This window comes from Anser anser (assembly GCF_964211835.1).
Source record: "Anser anser genome assembly, chromosome: 10".
NCBI classification, from domain to species: Eukaryota; Metazoa; Chordata; class Aves; order Anseriformes; family Anatidae; genus Anser; species Anser anser.
Window position 1 is genome coordinate 12888715 of NC_139730.1, and position 18005 is coordinate 12906719.

Below are 18005 nucleotides of genomic sequence, written 5' to 3' on the forward strand. Positions count from 1 at the left end.
CCACAATTTAAGCCTCTCAGTGAGCCCCAGCAGCAACGTTGTCCTTTCATCAGCTTCTTTCTCCCTCTGCAGATCCACAACCTGCAGATCCACAACCGGTGGGTGCCATGATCACAAGCCCTGGATCTGCGCACTACCAGGCGACCCAACACAAACTCTGGGTCTAAAAAGGGCACGTTATGTTATCCCATTTCTGCTGAATTACTGGGGTTCACGCTCCACAGCATATTCTTTATACTTTATTACATATTCTTTATATGGGGAGAAGGCGGGCGATGCCTGGAGCAGCTCAAAGCAGCAAAACAGCTCCGTAACAGAAGAGCACTCGTACCAAGGACGCAGTGTTTTGACGCGGTGTGAGGAACACTGGGGGTTGGCTGTGTTGCCAAACCACAGACGAGGAGGGAGGATAAGCAACCCTAACTCTGTGAGACACCCGTGGCAGAGCCAGAGGAGAGCCCGCAGCGTCCAGCGCCAGCTGCAACCACCAGAACACGCTGCTCTGTGAGGAGGAGGAAGAGACCTCATGGAAATCAAGAGGCGTCTCTTCCACCGCCTTCAAGAAGCTCAAAGTAAAAACCTGCAATGTGTTGGCGGCTTTTGTCACCCTGATATGAGCAAACTGCCACAGACATCACCCGTGCAGCCTGGCACAACCCCTGGGAGGCAAGAGCTGGGAACTGTGGCACTGCCACGGCCCTTCTCGCGAGCCAGCAGCTCTGCTCACACTGCTCCTTCTGCCTTTATTCCTAGAAGCTCTGACGCCCCGGCTCCTGGTCAGTGGAAGAGACAAAACGGGAAAGTTCAGCGGTTTTTATTTGTGCGGAATAGATAAGGAGCGCAAACAGACCCCGATAACCTCTTCCCTCGTGCGCAGCAGTTTGAAGGTTGCCCCCACAGGCAGGATGCACATTCTGTACCGAAGGCCTTAAATTTGGCTGGGCCTAGTTAAAAATAAACTCTGGCTCAGCAGTACCGAGCTGCGGCGACGTGTGCGCCGGCCCCGTTCCCCCCAGGGGCAGGACCACGTTTCTGAGGAAAGGCCGCACTGGGGGAGCCCTGGCTGCTCGGGTCCACGGGGTCACAGGATTTCCCAATTTCTCCACGCCAGCCCGTTAATGTTCAAGCTGGGGAACAGAGGTAAGGCGTGACTCTACTCCCTTGGGAAACACCCCCCCGACTTCCCGCAGGGGCCACTTCCTGCCTGGAGCACCCAGGCGGGCAGGTGCCAGGCTGGCTCACCGCCTGATTTCTGCATCCCGAGCTGGTCAGCAGATACAAAAGGGCAAAGGCTAATTTGACGACTAGATAGCTTCTCTTAATCATTTTTTTTCCATCTCTGATAAAAACAGCACACACAGGCAACCACGTTAGGCACAGACACCCCCAAAGCAGCTACAGGAGGCAATTCCTCAGGGGCAGAGTTAAAAGCTCCCTGTTATTAAGCTCCCGCAGGGGGAATGCTTTTTGGACAGTGACTCCTGCTGGAAAGGTGAAGGCAGCACAGCCACAGACCACGCTCTGGAGAGCGGGCACGTCCCCACACCCAGCTTCCTCCCACCACCAGGACTGCCACATCGCTCTCCTCCTCTCCAGCTGCCCCAGGGGCACCGCTGGACCCGTGACACACGGGCAGCTCCTTCTGAGCCTCCTCAGAAAGGATCACACGCGAAACACGGGGCCGCGGGGCCTGGGGGAACGTTACTCCCTCGCTGCGAGATACCACAGAGTTTTCCCACACTAAAGCAGCGTGGGCTCGGCGTTGGTTTCTGAAAGTCTGCAGCGAGGTACCACATGTCAGTTTGGCACCAGCTGGGAGCCAACTGCTGCACCCCTTCGGTTGGGGAGCCTGCTGTAGGGACGCGCGCCGTCTCGACTGGGTTTCCTGTTCGGTTTATCTTCGGGTCCCCAGGAAGGCAATTCACATGGCAAGCAGTCAGCTCTGCGCCGGCAGGTCCCGCTCTTCAACGATCCTCCGCACGCTCTCCGCGATGGTCCACACCTCTGCCATGGCACCTCGACCTGCAGGGCAGGGCCAAAAGCGCACAGTGAAGCCCACGGAAAGAGCACGAGGACACGCTTCCCCCGCCCCACCTCTGCTCCCCTCCGCACTCGGCAGCCCTGCGGCAACGCAGAGGCAGTGGCAGAGCACTGCGAGGCCGGGGCAAAGCTTGCTAAGTAGCCCCGTGTGTTGCCTCGTGACTCACCCCACAGAAAGCAGCTGTGGAGGCCGGAGGATCGGCTCGGGCCTGCAGGCTGGGCAGGGGTTTTGTGGCCCGGTGGAATGCCATCGGGGAGGAGCAGTCAGGCTGACTTCGCCTGGCTCCTCACTCACAAGTCTAAGCAGGAGCACGAGCTCCTCAGACAGTCAGTGGAGGGAGGCAGGAAACCTCAAAAGGCAATTCATATGACCTTAATAAGTACCTCATGTTCTGAATCATCTCCAAGGACAACGGCGCCTAACCCTTGCGCAGGGAGCTGGTCTCTCAGTTCACGCTACCCCAGGAATAAGTGTGCAAAAGAGACCAAAAAAAGCACGTGGGTAACAAAACACCCTGCCTCCCCTCCCTCCTCCAGTGCAAATACTGCGTGTGCTCAGTATTGTTTTGAAATGATCTGTGACTATTTAAAAAAAAACACAAAACTTGACTTCATACCATTCCAGTGACTCCACAGTTCGCCCCACATTAGAGAGAGCTGCCCTGGATTTGCACTAGCTTGATTCTTGGGAGTAATTCTTGGAGAAGAGCGAGTGCTGAACAGAACAAAATGTAAAAGCTTTTCCTTTTGGGCTGGTTAGCTGCCAGATGAACATCTAATCTACACTGCGCTGTTGCTTCCTTCTGAAAGACTTTTTTTAAGCTTAGAATGAAAGTTTTAATGCCAGAGATCACTAAATCATCTCGTCCAACCTCACGCACTCGCAGAACTCAGTCCGTTCACTCCTGTCATTTGCTTGAGGCAAACACAGGATACCTCCCCACCAGCATGTGTCTCCATTAGAAGATTCAAAAGATGGGAGTTTCTATTGGTCCTTTGTTCTGCTGGCTAATTGCTCTAATTATTTATAACATGAGCCTTATTTGCCACTAGAAATTAGTTGGGGAGGTTTTGTTTCCCTCTTTTTTTTCTGGTCCGTTTACACAGCTGGGTTAGTGAGTGTGCAGATGAGCAGTGCCCAACAGCAGGCTCCGAAGGACAGTAACAACGTGAGGAAAGATGGAGGGGAAGGAGAGAGGCCGTTCAGAACGGCAGAGAGAAGTGCTCTCTGTGCGCAGATCACAGCCTGAATCTAACTTCACCCTCAGTTTTCCAGTAGGGATGAGCCCCTGGGGCCATGTCTGGGACAGAAGGCATAACCAGATAAAACTGCGAAGACTGGGGATGAAGAGCAATACTTTTGGAAGGACAAGAAAACTGAGTTTCCCTAAGAAACACTCACTAAGACCCAATCTCCACTCCACCTTTTCCAGACCTATAAATCCCAGGAGGCTTGAAGCACCCTACGGACAAGATGCAGGCAGATTTGGGTGCTTCAGGCCTCTTAATCTCAAGAGGAGCTGCGTCTGACAAGCCCTGCTAAACAAAAGACATTCCCTGACTGCCGCCTCACGGCTTGGCAGAGCTACGCCCTTCAAGGCCCGCCTTTGTCCTCCCTGACCCACTTCCTCCAGGTCTTTGGCAATTCACAGCTGGATCTTGAGGTTTAGCTGAGAAAAATCTTGCTAAACAGCCTGTCTTACAGCACAGATCATGCCTACAGGTAAAATTCTTCCAGCGTGCCAAGCTCTAGAAACCCGGCCAAGGATGATGAAGATATTAGCAGATTGGAAGTGTTTTGCAACAGTAAATTGCTGCAGGCCCACAGGCTGCAAAGCACTCCTCAAAGTTTCCTTATATTGTGGCACACGGATATCACCACGGCCAACAGCCGGTAGGTTACATTTAGCTATCCAATCAAGGCAGCATTTTAATTGTCGATTTCATTTGTTATTTTAACTCGTTTTTAGCTGGGCCTTACATCCAAAGCCACTCACTCACTGAGAAACATGTATCAGGTAGAGGTTGTCATACAGAAACTTGGTGGCAGCCAGGATCTGGCCCACTTCAGGTGAGACCAGTCACGCGAGTGAGGAAGGCGAACCTCCCACCAGCAAGTTAAACCACAACATCAACAGACAAAACTGGTGCAAACTGAATCTCTTTTCTTCTGCACCAGATGTGAGCTCTGCTGCCTGCTGTTTGGGTGAAAGCTGGGCAAACCCCCTTGTGGATAAAACCCACAAGACAGAAATTAGTTTGGAAGAAGAGGCCGTGGGGTAAAAGGCCTGAAAACAGAGAAGGGGAAGAAAAAACTCAGCGGTGGAGACGACTTTGGGTCTTCAGAGACCTGGAGCGCATTGCTGCTTCGCCATAATTTTCTCACACATTGCCAGGAAAACCCTGGCATGTGCCAACAGGAAAATCTTGTTGCAAATTGACTCACGAGCACGAGCAGAGCAGAGTCAGATGTGGCTACTACTGCCCCAACTGACCTTACCACCCCTCTCCCACGAGCTCCTTCAGGAGTTTGTTCTCACAGCAGCAAGGTTTGCACGGAACATGAAGCAGCTCCCGAACGCCTGCTGGTGTAGTGAGGTAACTCCTGATCAACGCTGCTCTGCTTTGCCACTCTGAGCTACAAACCACAGCAGTTCACGTGCCGCTTCTCATGTGGCTCGCACATCCCTGCCGCAGGGGTGGCAGCCCCAGGACAGGAACAGGGCAGAGCAGCAGAAGGTGGAAACCGTGTTTGCCATCCAGCTCTAATCCACGCAAGTCCACTCACACGGCCCTTCTGCATCTCACATCCCCCCTGTGAAAGGGGGACACCTCTTTCTGCTTCAGGTGTGCGGACGCGCACAAAAAGCACACTACCCATTGGGGAGCAAACATCCGAGTGCCACGGGACCAGAGGTCCCACACAAGTACTAACAGAGATGAAGGAAAAGCTCCGAGGGACCAAGAGGCTATGCCAGATGGCCTTTCCACTTCTGCCAAAACGTCTGCGTGGAATGACCTCTTCTGGGCGTTTTCCCCTAACATTCTTACAAGTACGCAAGAAATTTGATGTAATCAGGTCTAAAACCCCAGCGGAAACATAATTGTCCAAGACAGTTTAGCTGATGCCTGAGTTACTTGACTACGCTTACCTAACTGTAAATATTTCTTAGTCTTCAGCTCAAGAAAGCATTCTCTAGAAGCACTGCACCTAACGACTCAGACACTAAGAAAGCCAGCCCTAGAATTTAACCATTAAGAAGATTTTAATATCCTGTCTTCACTACAGACTGCCTTTTGAGGTATCCAGCAGAGTGGTGAGGATCTTGATATCACTGGGGTTGTTAAATGAGAGGATGAGTGCATTATTGCGCAGGCACATTTGCTATTACAGCTGGAATTGGATGACATTTTACAATTTTTCCAAAAGAAATCCCAATTAAAGAAGAGAATCCATTCATCCAAATTGCTTGTAAAAAAAAGCTTCTCAAAACCTCCCAGAAGTCAGAACATCTTCATTTAAACCAGTTTGTAAAGCAGCGTAAGTGAAGACTCGAAACTGAGTGTGACAACGTTTCCTACCCCCTTCTTTCACTTCACACAAGCCTAATGTCAAAACCCCAAACCAAAACAAGATTGGAAAGCTGATCTAGCTGAAAAGTAACCCAGGCAACAAACAACAACACATGTTAAATGCACGTCCAGCTACACCCTCAGCCACATCTGCAAAGCGCTTATCCTCAGTGCCTGCTCTGAGGGATAAGATATTATCCCCCTGGCAGAGACGAGGAACCGTGGGCTGTTTTCATCATGTCTCAGTCTCAGCAGAGGGCAAGGCTGGGACACCCAAATCCCAGGCTGATAGTGCTCACCACAAAGCCTTCCTTCTGCTTGATCTGCTCTCTCCGCCGAGGATGGGCCTTTCTTTTAAATATCTAACTAACAGCTCGTCTGAAAGTCTGGCTTGGATGGTCTCATGAGACTGCTAAAAGATTAATGAAGAATAATAGGTGCCAGCTAGCACAGGGCAACGTTTTGTCTTGTTCATACAAACCTCGGCAACGAGCACCTGCTCTCTGCAGTCCAACATCTTGCAGGTCACAGGGCGAAAGAACAGGGCACCTCCCGTCAGGATATTAGGGGCACCTGGGCAGCAGAACAGTCAGATGACATGCAATGGGACTGACCTTCGTCTCCACACACGAGTTTCTTCACCACACAGGGGATCTCCGTGTAGCCAAAGCCCTTCAGCTGCTCCACCTGCTGAGCTGTGATGGGATGTTCCCACATGGCTGTGTTCATGGCTGGGCAGAAGAGCAGAGGTTTGCGCAGGTCCCAGGCACGGATGACACAAGTCTGCAAAAGAAGCCAAGAGGTTGGGCTCTGGGATGTGTTTTCTTTCCTCATTCTGTCTCACCTCTTTGCTGCACAGAAGCGCTTTCCCAGCCCGGCTATCATGAGAGGGCCAAAAGCATCCATCTGTCAGCGCAGCTGGACTAACCCGTGAGCAGGTCCACAGGGCTGCTACTAATTTGTGTTACGTTCCAGCAAAGCTCCTCTCTGACAGGCGAGGAGGACGAGGGAGGCTACAAAGAGAAGAGATTCCATCCTACGCCGGATCAAAGCCAAGCAAGACATCCCAGTCGCTGGAGCAAACCACGCTGGAACGCGATGCATGCAGCCAGCCCTTGTGGGAGACCAAGAGAAGCTGAGGGGTGGCCACAGATCGTATCAGCTACAGAGAAATCCCCAGGCAACACTTACAGATAAGCCAGCTGTAGAGCTAAACAGAAAAAGTTGGCAAGTCAATCTTCTCAAACAACGCGCCAACTGGATCCCCAGCAGCTGACAAGGGAAGCGCTGCTGCTTCCAGCATTCACATGGAGGATTACACGAACCTATCTGCGCTGCTGCAGAAGATGCTGGTAGATTACAAACCACCCAGCAGCTCCTGCGTGCTGCAGAGGCTCACATCTGAGGCCGCAATAACATACAGCTTCCAGATAAGCTACTATCACCTCATCTCCTCAGAAAGATAAATGGTGGTTGCTTTTAAACAGCGCAATGCCCTTCAGTTTCCCTAGCCCTGACAGCTCAGGGATGCAGAGGGAGCCTCCCAGGCAGCTCACATGGGTCTCTGGTGCAGGGGCTCTGCGCAGTTCACAGTACCTCGGAGCAGGCTGCCCATCCTTTTTTATGCCCTGTGATCTGAACCCTTCGCGGCACAGGGGAAGTCTGCTAGAATCTGTTCAAACTTGCTAACCAACGCCTCTAGCACTTGCTTTTCTTTACCGGAGCCACCTCTTCCCTCCACAAAACCATCCAGGACCGGCAGGGGTTTGTGAAGCCGTGTCCCTAACACCTTTCCTGAGCTCTTCCTCTGTTGACTATGGTACAAAGGGAACTCAGCAGGACAAGACGTTGCTTGTCCCTCTCTCAGCTCTTTCTGGTTTCCCCAGATCTCCAGAGAGCTGCTCAGACATACGAGGGCTGTAGCTCTGGGTGTACTGTGCTCATTTGTAGGCACTCTTTCTTACCTAGACAGCTAAGCTGGTCGCGCAGGGCTCCCCAGCCAGAGCTGATGCGCTGCCCTCCCTTCCGAAATCTATCCTCCCTACGTTACCGAGGGGTGATGCAGCATTTGCACTTTTGCAGCTTCCTGGCACATCTTCCAGGTGCTTTATACATATGACCTTTCCTGATGATGGCTCAACACAAAGCACTGAAGCTACACAAAAGTTCCTGATCGCTGAACTGAGAAGCGCGCTCTTTTAATACAGTTTCTGATCAGTCTTTGAGCCGGAGCACCTTTAGTACCAGAAAAACAAGCCTGAACAAGCAAAAAGAAAAAAAAATACATAGCTGAAACTGGAAGGTAAGTAAGTGTGCACATGTTTGAATTTCTGTGCTATGCAGTTAGGTGAGGGAGGAGGTGAGGTAGCAGGAAGTAAACAGTTTTATCTGATCTCACAGGTGTCTTTCCAGCTTACATCTAAAAAATGCAGAGAGGAACTCAAAAGTCAGAGAGACAGAGAGAGAGAAAAAACACGACAGAGAGAGAGAGAACATGATAGAGAGAGGGTGAAGGTAGAAGGAGAGAAGGGTCATCCACTAGAAAAAGCAGGATAGGCACAAAAGAGGGACTGGGAAATAATGGAAGACACCGAGATAGGCCAGGAATGGAAAGGAATACAGGTCAGGGAAGGAAAGAATTGGTGTTTGAAAGGGATCAGGGGAACCACGCTGGCAGAAGAGACAAGCATATGAACTGGCAGCAGAACATGCAAGTCTTGATGCTGCCGAAGCACAAGAGTTTCCATGAAAGAAAGGTCAGACAGACCAGCACTGGGAGGGGAGGGAACTGAGGGGCTGCTCTCAGGCAGAGCTGCGGTTACTCACCAGCAGGTTGTCACAGATCCCGGTGGCGAGCTTCGCCAGGGTGTTTGCATCAAGAGGGGCCACCAGCATGAGGTCGGCCCACCGCCTGAGCTCGATGTGCAGGACTGGGTCCGAGCGGCCCTTCCACAGCTGGGGAGGAGACAAGATGCGGGTTACCAAACCCTCGCAGCGAACAGCGGGCACTGCACCGAGCCCAGGGCAGTGACTGCAGCCTCAGCTTCGTTATTCTCACATCCAGCAACATCTGACGGCGTGGGGGGACTGGGGACTGCAGCCACAGCGCTCCCGTTTCTGACTTCCCACCTCCTCCAGCGAAGGCTGCAGGGCAGCAGCATTTAGGAAGCACAGCTAACGGGTAGTTTCCCCACACAGACAACAATTTATGCATCCAACAACCTGGGCAGCTCCCAGCAAAAACCTTTCTCCAGCCACACCGTCCCTCAGCTTCACAGATGCCCAGCATAAAAGCTCCCTTAACGTGTAGTGCATCTGAGAAGCCCGCTGCATCCTGTCAGCCAACCAAACCCAGACAGGACCCAACCGGGGGAAATATCTCCTGGGGAGCCCGCGCGATGTAGAAGCCTCACACCTCTTTACCATGTTCTAGGCACTCTGAAGCCGTCCACTGGCTTTTAAAGAGGTTCAGACCCCTAACTGACCCCCTTCTCAGTAAGGAAGCATGCTCAGAGCCAAGTAAAGCCACACAACTGAGCAGGGAGCAGTCCTGTGGGCAGCCCCATGGAGGGATTAGGTTTGGCCAGCCAGGCACTTCCATCCTCGGGGCTCCAAGCAGGCACTTGTATTCTCGGTAAGGCTCAGGGGGGTCCCTGCTCTGCTTAGGAGCACATGCAACTGGGACAACGTCAAGAGAAGCAGCAAGCAGCACCAGGTGCTTAACCCCAGAGAACACGCAGCCCCACAGCAGCAAGAGGTGTGTCAGGGCCACGAACTATTCCTTCTCTGAGTCACGGGAAACCACAACAAAAAGGCAGCATCCGGAAAGCTGGTGCTCCCTGACACCTTTCCCAGCTCTTCCACTCGCTTTTATTTTTTCTACAAGTGCTGAAGGTTGTAGTTTTATTTTCAGAATAGAACATCTCCCAAACATGCTGAGCAGGCTTATTTGCTACCCTGGTGTCAGCAGGGCACGCTACAAAGGCTCCAGGTCTGCCTTCCAGTGTGCCAGCGGCCCACGGAGCCTGACCTGCACCTCTACGGCCACACAGAGGGTTTCTCCTGAACAGCTCTGCCTGGAGCTGTAGCATCCTGGCCCCCAAGAGACCTCTGCTGATCTTCTAGACCAGCCAGAGAGCTTCCTGGCCATTGCCCCTCTCCAAATGAAAGCAATGTTCGCGTGCGAGTACATTTGCAAGAGAACTGTTAAAGGGGAGATCAGCTCGCGCTCACATCAGTACTGCAAAGCTGAGAGAAAATGTATAGAAAAACAAATGTCGACGTTTATACATCTCTCCATCCCAGAATCTGTCAAAGCACATCAACAAATCCATATTCAAGAGAAGATAATTCTATGAAGAAAAGCCAAAAAGATGCCACCGGACACTGTTATTAGTGGATCCTGGGGGGCGTGCTCATCCGTAACTGGTTTGAGGGGAAAAACTGGTGAAAAAGGTCAAGTTGATAGCACGTTGCTAAAATTCAAAGAACGATGGACTGATCTCTTCCACGTACACACATCAACGTGGGAGCCTTTTGAGCTACACACACCGCTGCCACCAGGAGAACATCTCTTACGGCCAGCCGCCCACCACAGGGGCAAGAGCAGGACACTGCAGCGGGCCCTGCCGGCACGAAACTCCCCAGGAGAGGCGGCCCTGCAGCCGGCTCAGACGTAGCGCACGCCAGCTTTGGTTCTCTCCCGAGGCGCGGGCAGGTTTGGAGGACGCAGAGCGAGAAGCTGCAGCACGCAGGCAGAGGAGGCTGAGGTTACCCAGCAGGACACCGAGCTGAGTTCTGAAGCAGCCTGGGTAGCTTTGTGATTGTCAGCGGTGCCGGCAGATTTAGAATAGGCAGCGATAAGGAGAATTAAGCTGTTGCCTTCCTGACAAGCATGAGTCATGGCAAGCAGCTGACACCCTCACCACCACTTTGCAGTGGCTTTCTTGACATTTCCTGATGCTCCTCTCAGCGCTGCAGAGAGCTGCTGAGCCCAGGGTGGTGAGAGACCACTTCTACCCACAGCGCCTGCTGCAAGCCCGCTAGGGCGGTACAAAGGCCTCTGGTACAGCCGGGGCTGCCTCGCCCACCCCTCTGAAAGCCCTGCCCCAGAGCACTCCAACAAAGAGGTGAGCCTCGGCCAAGAATCTAAGGAATGTGGCCTCTGATGAAGAAACGTGGAGGATTTGCTGTTCAGCACTTGAACAACGGAGTGAAACCTCTGCGAGTCCTGCCTTCTGCTGAAGCAGGACCCGTTGGTCACAGCAGGAAGCAAAAGGCCCAAGTGCATGATGAAACGACCTGAATCACAAAACACGGGGCTAGTGGGGACAGGCGGGGAGCCCTTGCCCTCTCCAGAGGTAGAACTACTCACCTGCCATTCGTCTTCATCGCTATAGAGGGGGACAGGAATCTCCTGGGGGCTGTAGAAGTGCTTTGCTCTCTCGGTAGTGACCACCTTCACTTCCAGCTAAGCAAAAAGCAAAAAGACAGACCAACAGTTATGCCCTGAGGCCAATCCTGTACAGCTGGGCAGAGGAGGAGGGCTCGAGCAGCACAGATTTTGAAAGATTTGTGGATCCGCAGAGGTCGTTCCCCTACTGCGTGCACGTGCGCTAACCGCACCTACCCCGAGCTGAAAGGTCAGGCTGCTGGAGGTGCTCACAGGGGCTGAAGACTCATTTCACTGCCACCCAGCAACAGGCAGGTGATTAGTCACTGCCTGCCAAACTCGTTCACATGGCCAGTTCACAGCCGGGACAGCAGCAAGCGCAGAAACGAGAGGCAGCTCCGCGCAGAACTTCAAAGGGACGGTACGGAGCAGCAAAGCGCAGCGCCACGGAAGGTGCCCTTTAATCAGGAAACGCCCGCCGAAGGGAGCAGCAGAGCATCCTGCCTCAGTGGATTCCCTCAGCCACCGCAGAAAGAGGTGGCATGCCCGCACGGCCCTGCAGGATCGCTCTTCCCACACTCGGAGCCAAGAGGAAGCACGGTGCCGAGCCGTCACGAGTCCTGCTGGGGGAGAAGCTGGCAGCTGGGACCCGGCACCACCAGGGCAGAGCAAGCCCATCCCTGCCGAACAAGGCTCCACAAGAAGCAGCGCCTCAGAGCTCCTCTTGTTTCCCGGGGCGTTTTTGAAACAGCAGGATGTTGGCTGACCTGTGCCTACCGTGCCTGTTACGAAAGTGATAAAGTCCCGTCTGCCAGGCAGAGCCTTTGCTTTGGAAGAACAAGCATGATTTCTTGGTCTCCGTTATATTTTTCCCTTTAATTCCTCTCTCTGCCTCCATTTCTTTCACCTGTGCCCCTCTCTCTTGACAAGGGAGGTACCACCAAAGGTGGGGAGGTAGCTACAGACTACCAGGCACTATTTTTACAACCACGTTAACCCATCTTGTTCCAGCCAAGGGCAGCAAGCTGGGGCAGTGCCTTCCAGCTGCTGCGCCCATCAAGGAAAGATGCTGGAAACAGTAAAACCTCTGCGCAGGTACGTTCACAGCACAGGGCTCGTGTGGCTCGCGTACGGAAAAGGAGACTGGGTACAGTGCCTGAGGGCTCTCTCCCAACTCTCAGCCAAACCTGCCTGCCTTATGGGAAGCCAGCTGAGCCCTCAGGTATATGGCATGCACTGGGGAAGTCCCAGCATGTCCCTTGGACGTCTGACACACACAGTTAGGAGGTGCCAAGGTGCCCATGACAGGAGATCCTTTTATTTCCTCCTGCAGGAATCTTAGCAGGTGGAAAAAGTGGAATTTGCCCCAGTTTCTGCACGTCCCACGACCAAAGTTGTGCCTCTGACAGGTGCCAAAAGCGGCTGCTGATCACACAGAGGCGTTCTGCACGCACCAGGATCAGCCACGAAGCAGAGCCAGCGTCAGACCTGCTCCACACATGCCTATCACCTGCGTGGCACATGCAGCTCTCCCACCTGCAATTCCTGCAGAGGACGGACCTTAAACCAGCCAACAGACTGCTCAACACGTGAAGGGAGCGCTCCGAAACCACTGCTGACATTCAGGGCGCACCTCACACCACCGATAACCGTAAGGAAATAGTTCTTTTCCTCGTTATCACCCCCTTCTGACCGTGGTCTGCACCCTGAGCCAGCTCACGGCACAAGCCACGCGGTGGTTCTGTTACACCAGCAGCTCCCAGCTCCTGTGAGGTGCCTGCTCCTTTTCAGGCGGCCCAGCTTGGAACCACAGCTGTACTTCTGGTGCTTTCGAGTGTGAAGATCACGTTCACAGCAATCAACCACGTTGCATCTGTATTAGCCTCACCTTGCAGAAAGCTGTTTGGAGCCAAGCAGCGATGCCACCAAAGGTGCTAACGCTGCTTTCTGCCATCCCTTGGCCTTCAAGGAGGTGTTAACCTCGCAGGCTGCAAGATATTGTTTATTTGGTGATTTTAAGGAGTTTAAAGGGGTTTGTCTGCTCTCTGAAATGATACCAGTAGGCTGCATCTATGCTAAAAGTTCTCACCAGCAATGTTTGTTAGTGCTATTCTTATTTACAGAGAGCCATAACAATATAAGGATTTTGAGGTGATGCAACTGCATCTACCTCATGACATGTTTTGTACCTTGCTGCTTCAGTTGTGCCAGTATCCAAAATGTTCTAATCTAGACGAGAAACACCTGGTCAAAAGGCTAAGGGACGCAAAAAAATCCACCTTTTCTTAATTTTTTTTAAAGACAGTTTCATAACCATCTCTGGTCTTAAAAAAAACAACCTACTTCTTCAAAGCTGAAGCCCAGGACCAGGGAATGGCTGGCTATCAAGAACTGCGTCCAACCCACTACAAGGCAGAGCACAGCAGGGGGCTGTTCGAGGACTCTGCCTGGCGGTAACTCCACCACTCCCCCAGGAAAGCTGCTCCAGCAGTTTAATTATCCTCTCTGATTGAGGTTTTCTGCTGGGGTGGGCTCCTGGATCCCTTGTTCTCTGCAAGTGTTTCAAGTCCCTCCAGCTATGTTGGAAAGAGATCAGTGCTCTCAAGATCGTTTTAGCCTACATAGTTTCTCCTTCTATTTACCTGGCACACCCTCTGTTTGACTGTGGATATCCCTCTGCTTAAGCTCTAAATCTCTCTGGCCCCACTCACAAGCTCCACAGCGCAGTGAAATTGCACAACGTGCTTCAAACCTCCAAGGCCGGATGACATCCAGAAGCTTCAGTAACAATAGCTGTCACCCAGAAAGAAGTTTGCTTTTTCCTTTCTTATTAACTAACTGATAGCCCATCGATGTGATTTTTTGGCGTTGTTTTCCACCCAAATTACTAGGGATCAGGCTGAGACAATGCGTGTGAGTCTAGCACAGCCATGAGTTCCCCAGGCGTCCTGACAACACGCTACGTGCTGTCTCCTCACAAAAAATAAAAATAAAAAAAAGAGGCAAGGGTAAAAAGCTGCAAAGCGTAAGCTGATGCCCTATAGATTTCCTAGATCTTCAGAGAGCTTAAAAGACAGTAACATGTAGCCGTGTCAATTACCACCCTCAAGGACACGTTAAAGTTTAATGGGTGCAAAGTGGTGCCGCCAAGTTGTTGGCTCAGAATCATTTTAGCAGAAACGTCAATTTTAAACTACTCCCGTTTCAAACTTCTGGCTGCATCCCTTCTGGTATCAAAGCCTTCCTCTGCCTCTGCCCTGCTCCCACCGACGGCTTCTCCAGGTTCTGTTCTGTCAGTTAACGCAGCAGGCCTTAAACTTGATGGAGACATTACGCTGACTTCACACACCAGGCTATAGATCAGGCAGCAAAATCACATCAGAAATGAGTAAACAAATAAATTTAGCTAACAAATCTGATATGAGAAGCTCCTGGACAGGCTGGACACTCATCTTTTATTTTTTGTGCAGCACAGCCTAAAACTAGCGGCCACAATGCCTGCAACAGATGTCACAGAGCGCGGAATTTAGGACCGGCCATCTGCGGCTGTTAATTACGCATCCAAAGCTCACAGAGAAGGAACGCACTTGATCTCAATTCCTACGGCAGACCATTTGCATTCTTCCCGCCACCTGCAAAGGGTGTCTCAAGCACCAGGAGCAAGGGAAAAGAGACCACAGCAAAGTGGATCCAAGGCAAGAGGAGCAGAGGATGCGTGCCCTGCATCCCATGCTAAGAAGAGAACAACGGCTGGAGCTGGCTCTGGGCTGGTCCCCCCTTCCTCGGCACCCTTTGGCTTCACCCTCCTACTCCAAGCTAGGACCTTTGGCCTTGGCAATTATTTCAGGTCAAAATCATTTCAGAAGGACTTTCAGCAGGTTCTCTAACCAAGAGACGTGGATATTTAAGTGCACGCTCTTGCTCCTGCTCCTCTTTCATTTCGCTGCTCCAAAACAGACACCTCGCTTCTTAAAAGCTCAAGGCTTCTACAGTTTCCTCTAACTTCATTCTGAAGCAAAAGTTACCACGCTTCCTTCCCTGACTCTAGTCACTAGTGGCCTCTGCTGGACACCTTTGTTACTCCTGACAACAAACTCGAGTTAAAAAATAAATAAAAATGCACAGACACATACTGGCTTGTATCTTCTGTTCTTACAAGATCTAGTCGCCCTTTGCTGGTCAGACGGCAGTGTCCGTCTTTGTAAAGCCCACAACTCAGCTACCGAAAATTGCAGGGTCCTAATTAAAAATGTTAACTTCCAAAAAGCATCCACCTGTGTCTGCAGCCAGGTCTGCCTGGGGAAGTATCCAGGAACAGTCACTGCCCTTTAAACCTAATTTCAAGCTAAAGCGTAAGTGTAGAGAAGTAAGAAACGATAGGAAGAGAAATATTGATTTTTAAAAGCAGGAAGAACTTGTCCCAAGTTTTAATCTAAAGGGCTCAATGCCAGAAGGAACTCTTCACTTCAGCAGAAGCCATCCAGTCTCTCCTGGAAACCAAAACAACAGAGTAACACCAGCTTTACTGGTAAGATTTACTCACCCCAGGGATTTTTAGCAATTCAGAGATGAGGAGAGGCAGCTTCAGGGCAGCCACACTTCCAGTCACACCCACCAGGACACGGAATTTTTTCTCTGGCACAGACGAACTCGTTTCTGCAGTTGCCTTTGGTTCTAGATGTGAGAAGGGCTCCATGGTCCTGTCAAACTCTAGGAGCACAGAAAAATAAAGGAATTTTAGCACTGAGACAAGCGCAGCAGGGTTCTAACAACAACGTACTCCCAAAGACACGGGTCTAAGCGTGGACTATGCAAGACCCCAAGCAACTCGGTCTGATGCTGAACATTCAGACCCTGATCCACAAAGCTTTTAAGTACTGGCACACCTTTAAGCACAGGAGTAGCCGGACTCCTCCCATTTTCCTTACGTACAGGTTCTCTGGGATAACAGTAAACAAAATGCTACAAACTACACAGGACCGATCATTGTTGGTAAAGCCAACAGCCCCCAGAACAGAAATATGCCCTCGCGTGGTGGACACGGTACAGAATTTAGGATAACTATACCTTTCGCACTGACTACAGGCAAGACATGCAGCCCAGCTGAGTCGTGCTCCCTTCACGCTCTGTGGAGAAGAATAAACGCAGTGCGACATTTTAGTAAGTAAAAATTCTGGGGGGCCTCAGGAAAGCATTAGCACTGTACTGCCCATCACATTAATACATATTTACAGTAGCACTAGGAATTACTCTTTGTAGATGGGGCAAAAAAAGACCCAAACTGAATAAAATGTAAACCAAACCAGCCACCGTGTGCAAATACCGCAGGAATGTGAAAGCCAGAACCGCTCACTCATCCACTGCTGCCAGCCAAGGCTACCGACAGGCCTAGAGGTTGTTTTTGAAGGCATGTGTGGCGAGCAGAGATGACTCAGGATGGTCTTCTGCCATCTCTGAGCCACTGCCACGCTGATAAATCACTAATAATAAATCACTCACAAGTATTCTGTCAAAGAAAAGCATTCCTCTACAGAATCCACGTGAACATCTCTATTTAATAAGTCTTGAAACTAACAAAGAGCAAACTCTCTTATTTAAAAGATCTGAAAACTGTACTTTAGTGAAGGCATCACACTGGGATTCAGCCAAACTAACCTCCTCATTATTCAGAGGAAGTTACTTGGAAGCATTTTGGGTAAAAGGGAAGAAGGAAAAAATCTTAACACCAGCTTTATTTTACGCACCAGCTTGGACGTTGGAGTGAGACAGCTGGGTTCCCTGGAGAGAATTTACCTCTTGGTCATTCCCAGAGCTCACTCAGATCCAAGTTTAATTTAGGATCCTTCACGGGGCGATTCAGATCACGCTCGTGTGACAGCTACGCATGAGCCTGAGCCACCGAGACGCACAAGCCCAGAGATCCTCGCTAATTGCCTCAGCCCCTCAGCTGAGGCACACAGGGAGCTGCACATCCTTTTTCCACGCTCCACTGGGAATTCATACGTTGTGCTTGGGCCCCTGGGGTTTCTGTGTGGCTGGAAAAAAAAAAAAAAAAGGCAAATAAACAATAAACAGCTAGGACAGGAGCACTATTTCAGCTTGAGCTTCCAGGCAGTGCTTACCACAAGAAATTACAGAAAAGGATGCTCAGCATACGTAGTGGCTAGGGTGGTCTGATACCACAGCAACACTTCACGTGCTTACCTAATGAAAATTAAAGCTATCACAAACTGCCCAGAGATGAAAACATTTACTAAGTAACAATTAATTCACCGAAGCACCCCCAACCTGAACTCTAGGAAGTAAGACGTGAGGGCTGTTGGCGTCAGGGGACCGCTCCCTCCTCTCACCGATCACGGCCCTGGGGAGAGAGTTAAGCGAGAAGGGCGCAGAAAGCAGGCGGCCCCTTAGCGACGTTACCGGCTCCTTAGCTCTGAGAACCGCTTCTAAATGCTGCCGAGGCCGAAAACGGCCGGGAGGAAGCCGGCGGCCTGCGGGACACAGACGGGGGGCCCGGAGCTGAGGGCGGCGGGGCCCCGCGGCCTGGCTGCGGCCTACCTGCGGCCCGGCCCCGCTCACCGCCCGGCCCCAGCGCCTAGCAACGGCGGCAGAAGGCGGAGGCGCGGGGCACGCTGGGAAATGTAGTCCCGCGGCGCCACCATGAGGCCCAGGCCGGCCCTCAGGGCCTAGGCGGCGCTCAGCGGGCTCCCAGAAATACACATTTACTCCAGTAAAGCCTCAGGGCCCCGTAGGTCAACACCGCACCCCCCTCTGGTGACCCGGACCCCGCACACCCCGCTTTCTCCCAGTCCTGAAGCTCCCTGTTTTGGTGCCCAGCCCTGGGCGTTACGAAGCGTGGGTTATTATCCGGTGGCAGCGCAGAGCCTGGCTCCTTTGGCCAGAAGCAGCCCCTCAGGGTTGTTGTCATGTCCCTGCCCAGCTGCAGCTCCAGGCTGGCCAGCTGCATTTCCCCACCCCAAAGCCCCGAGCCACGGGGCGA

The 18005-nt window shown here is 51.8% G+C and overlaps 1 protein-coding gene across 5 annotated transcripts; it reads right to left on the minus strand.

Moving 5' to 3' along the window:
* Positions 1–799: 799 nt before the first annotated feature.
* PPCDC (phosphopantothenoylcysteine decarboxylase) lies at positions 800–17799 on the minus strand. Of its 5 annotated transcripts, none has more exons than XM_083850571.1 (9): positions 17426–17722; positions 17128–17209; positions 16750–17040; positions 16073–16131; positions 15549–15715; positions 10988–11083; positions 8440–8568; positions 6228–6396; positions 800–2022 (listed from the first exon to the last, which is right to left on the minus strand). In XM_083850571.1, exons 5-9 carry the CDS (start codon positions 15699–15701, stop codon positions 1937–1939), a joined length of 633 nt encoding a protein of 210 aa, XP_083706697.1. In that variant the 5' UTR covers positions 15702–15715; positions 16073–16131; positions 16750–17040; positions 17128–17209; positions 17426–17722; the 3' UTR covers positions 800–1936. The 5 variants fall into 5 exon arrangements, with proteins under 5 accessions (XP_083706697.1, XP_083706696.1, XP_083706698.1 ...); XM_083850570.1 differs by having other exon boundaries at positions 17294–17722; XM_083850572.1 differs by lacking the exon at positions 17128–17209 and having other exon boundaries at positions 16799–17040; positions 17294–17732.
* Positions 17800–18005: the final 206 nt, after the last annotated feature.

Excerpts from the sequence above, each read along its gene's own strand:
- PPCDC (XM_083850572.1), bottom strand. The coding sequence starts at position 15,701 with ATGGAGCCCTTCTCACATCTAGAACCAAAGGCAACTGCAGAAACGAGT. Across the intron at positions 6,397-8,439 it reads GGATCTGTGACAACCTGCTG|ACTTGTGTCATCCGTGCCTG; the intron begins GTGAGTAACCGC and ends CTTCTTTTGCAG. Across the intron at positions 2,023-6,227 it reads ACTCGTGTGTGGAGACGAAG|GTCGAGGTGCCATGGCAGAG; the intron begins GTCAGTCCCATT and ends CCTGCCCTGCAG.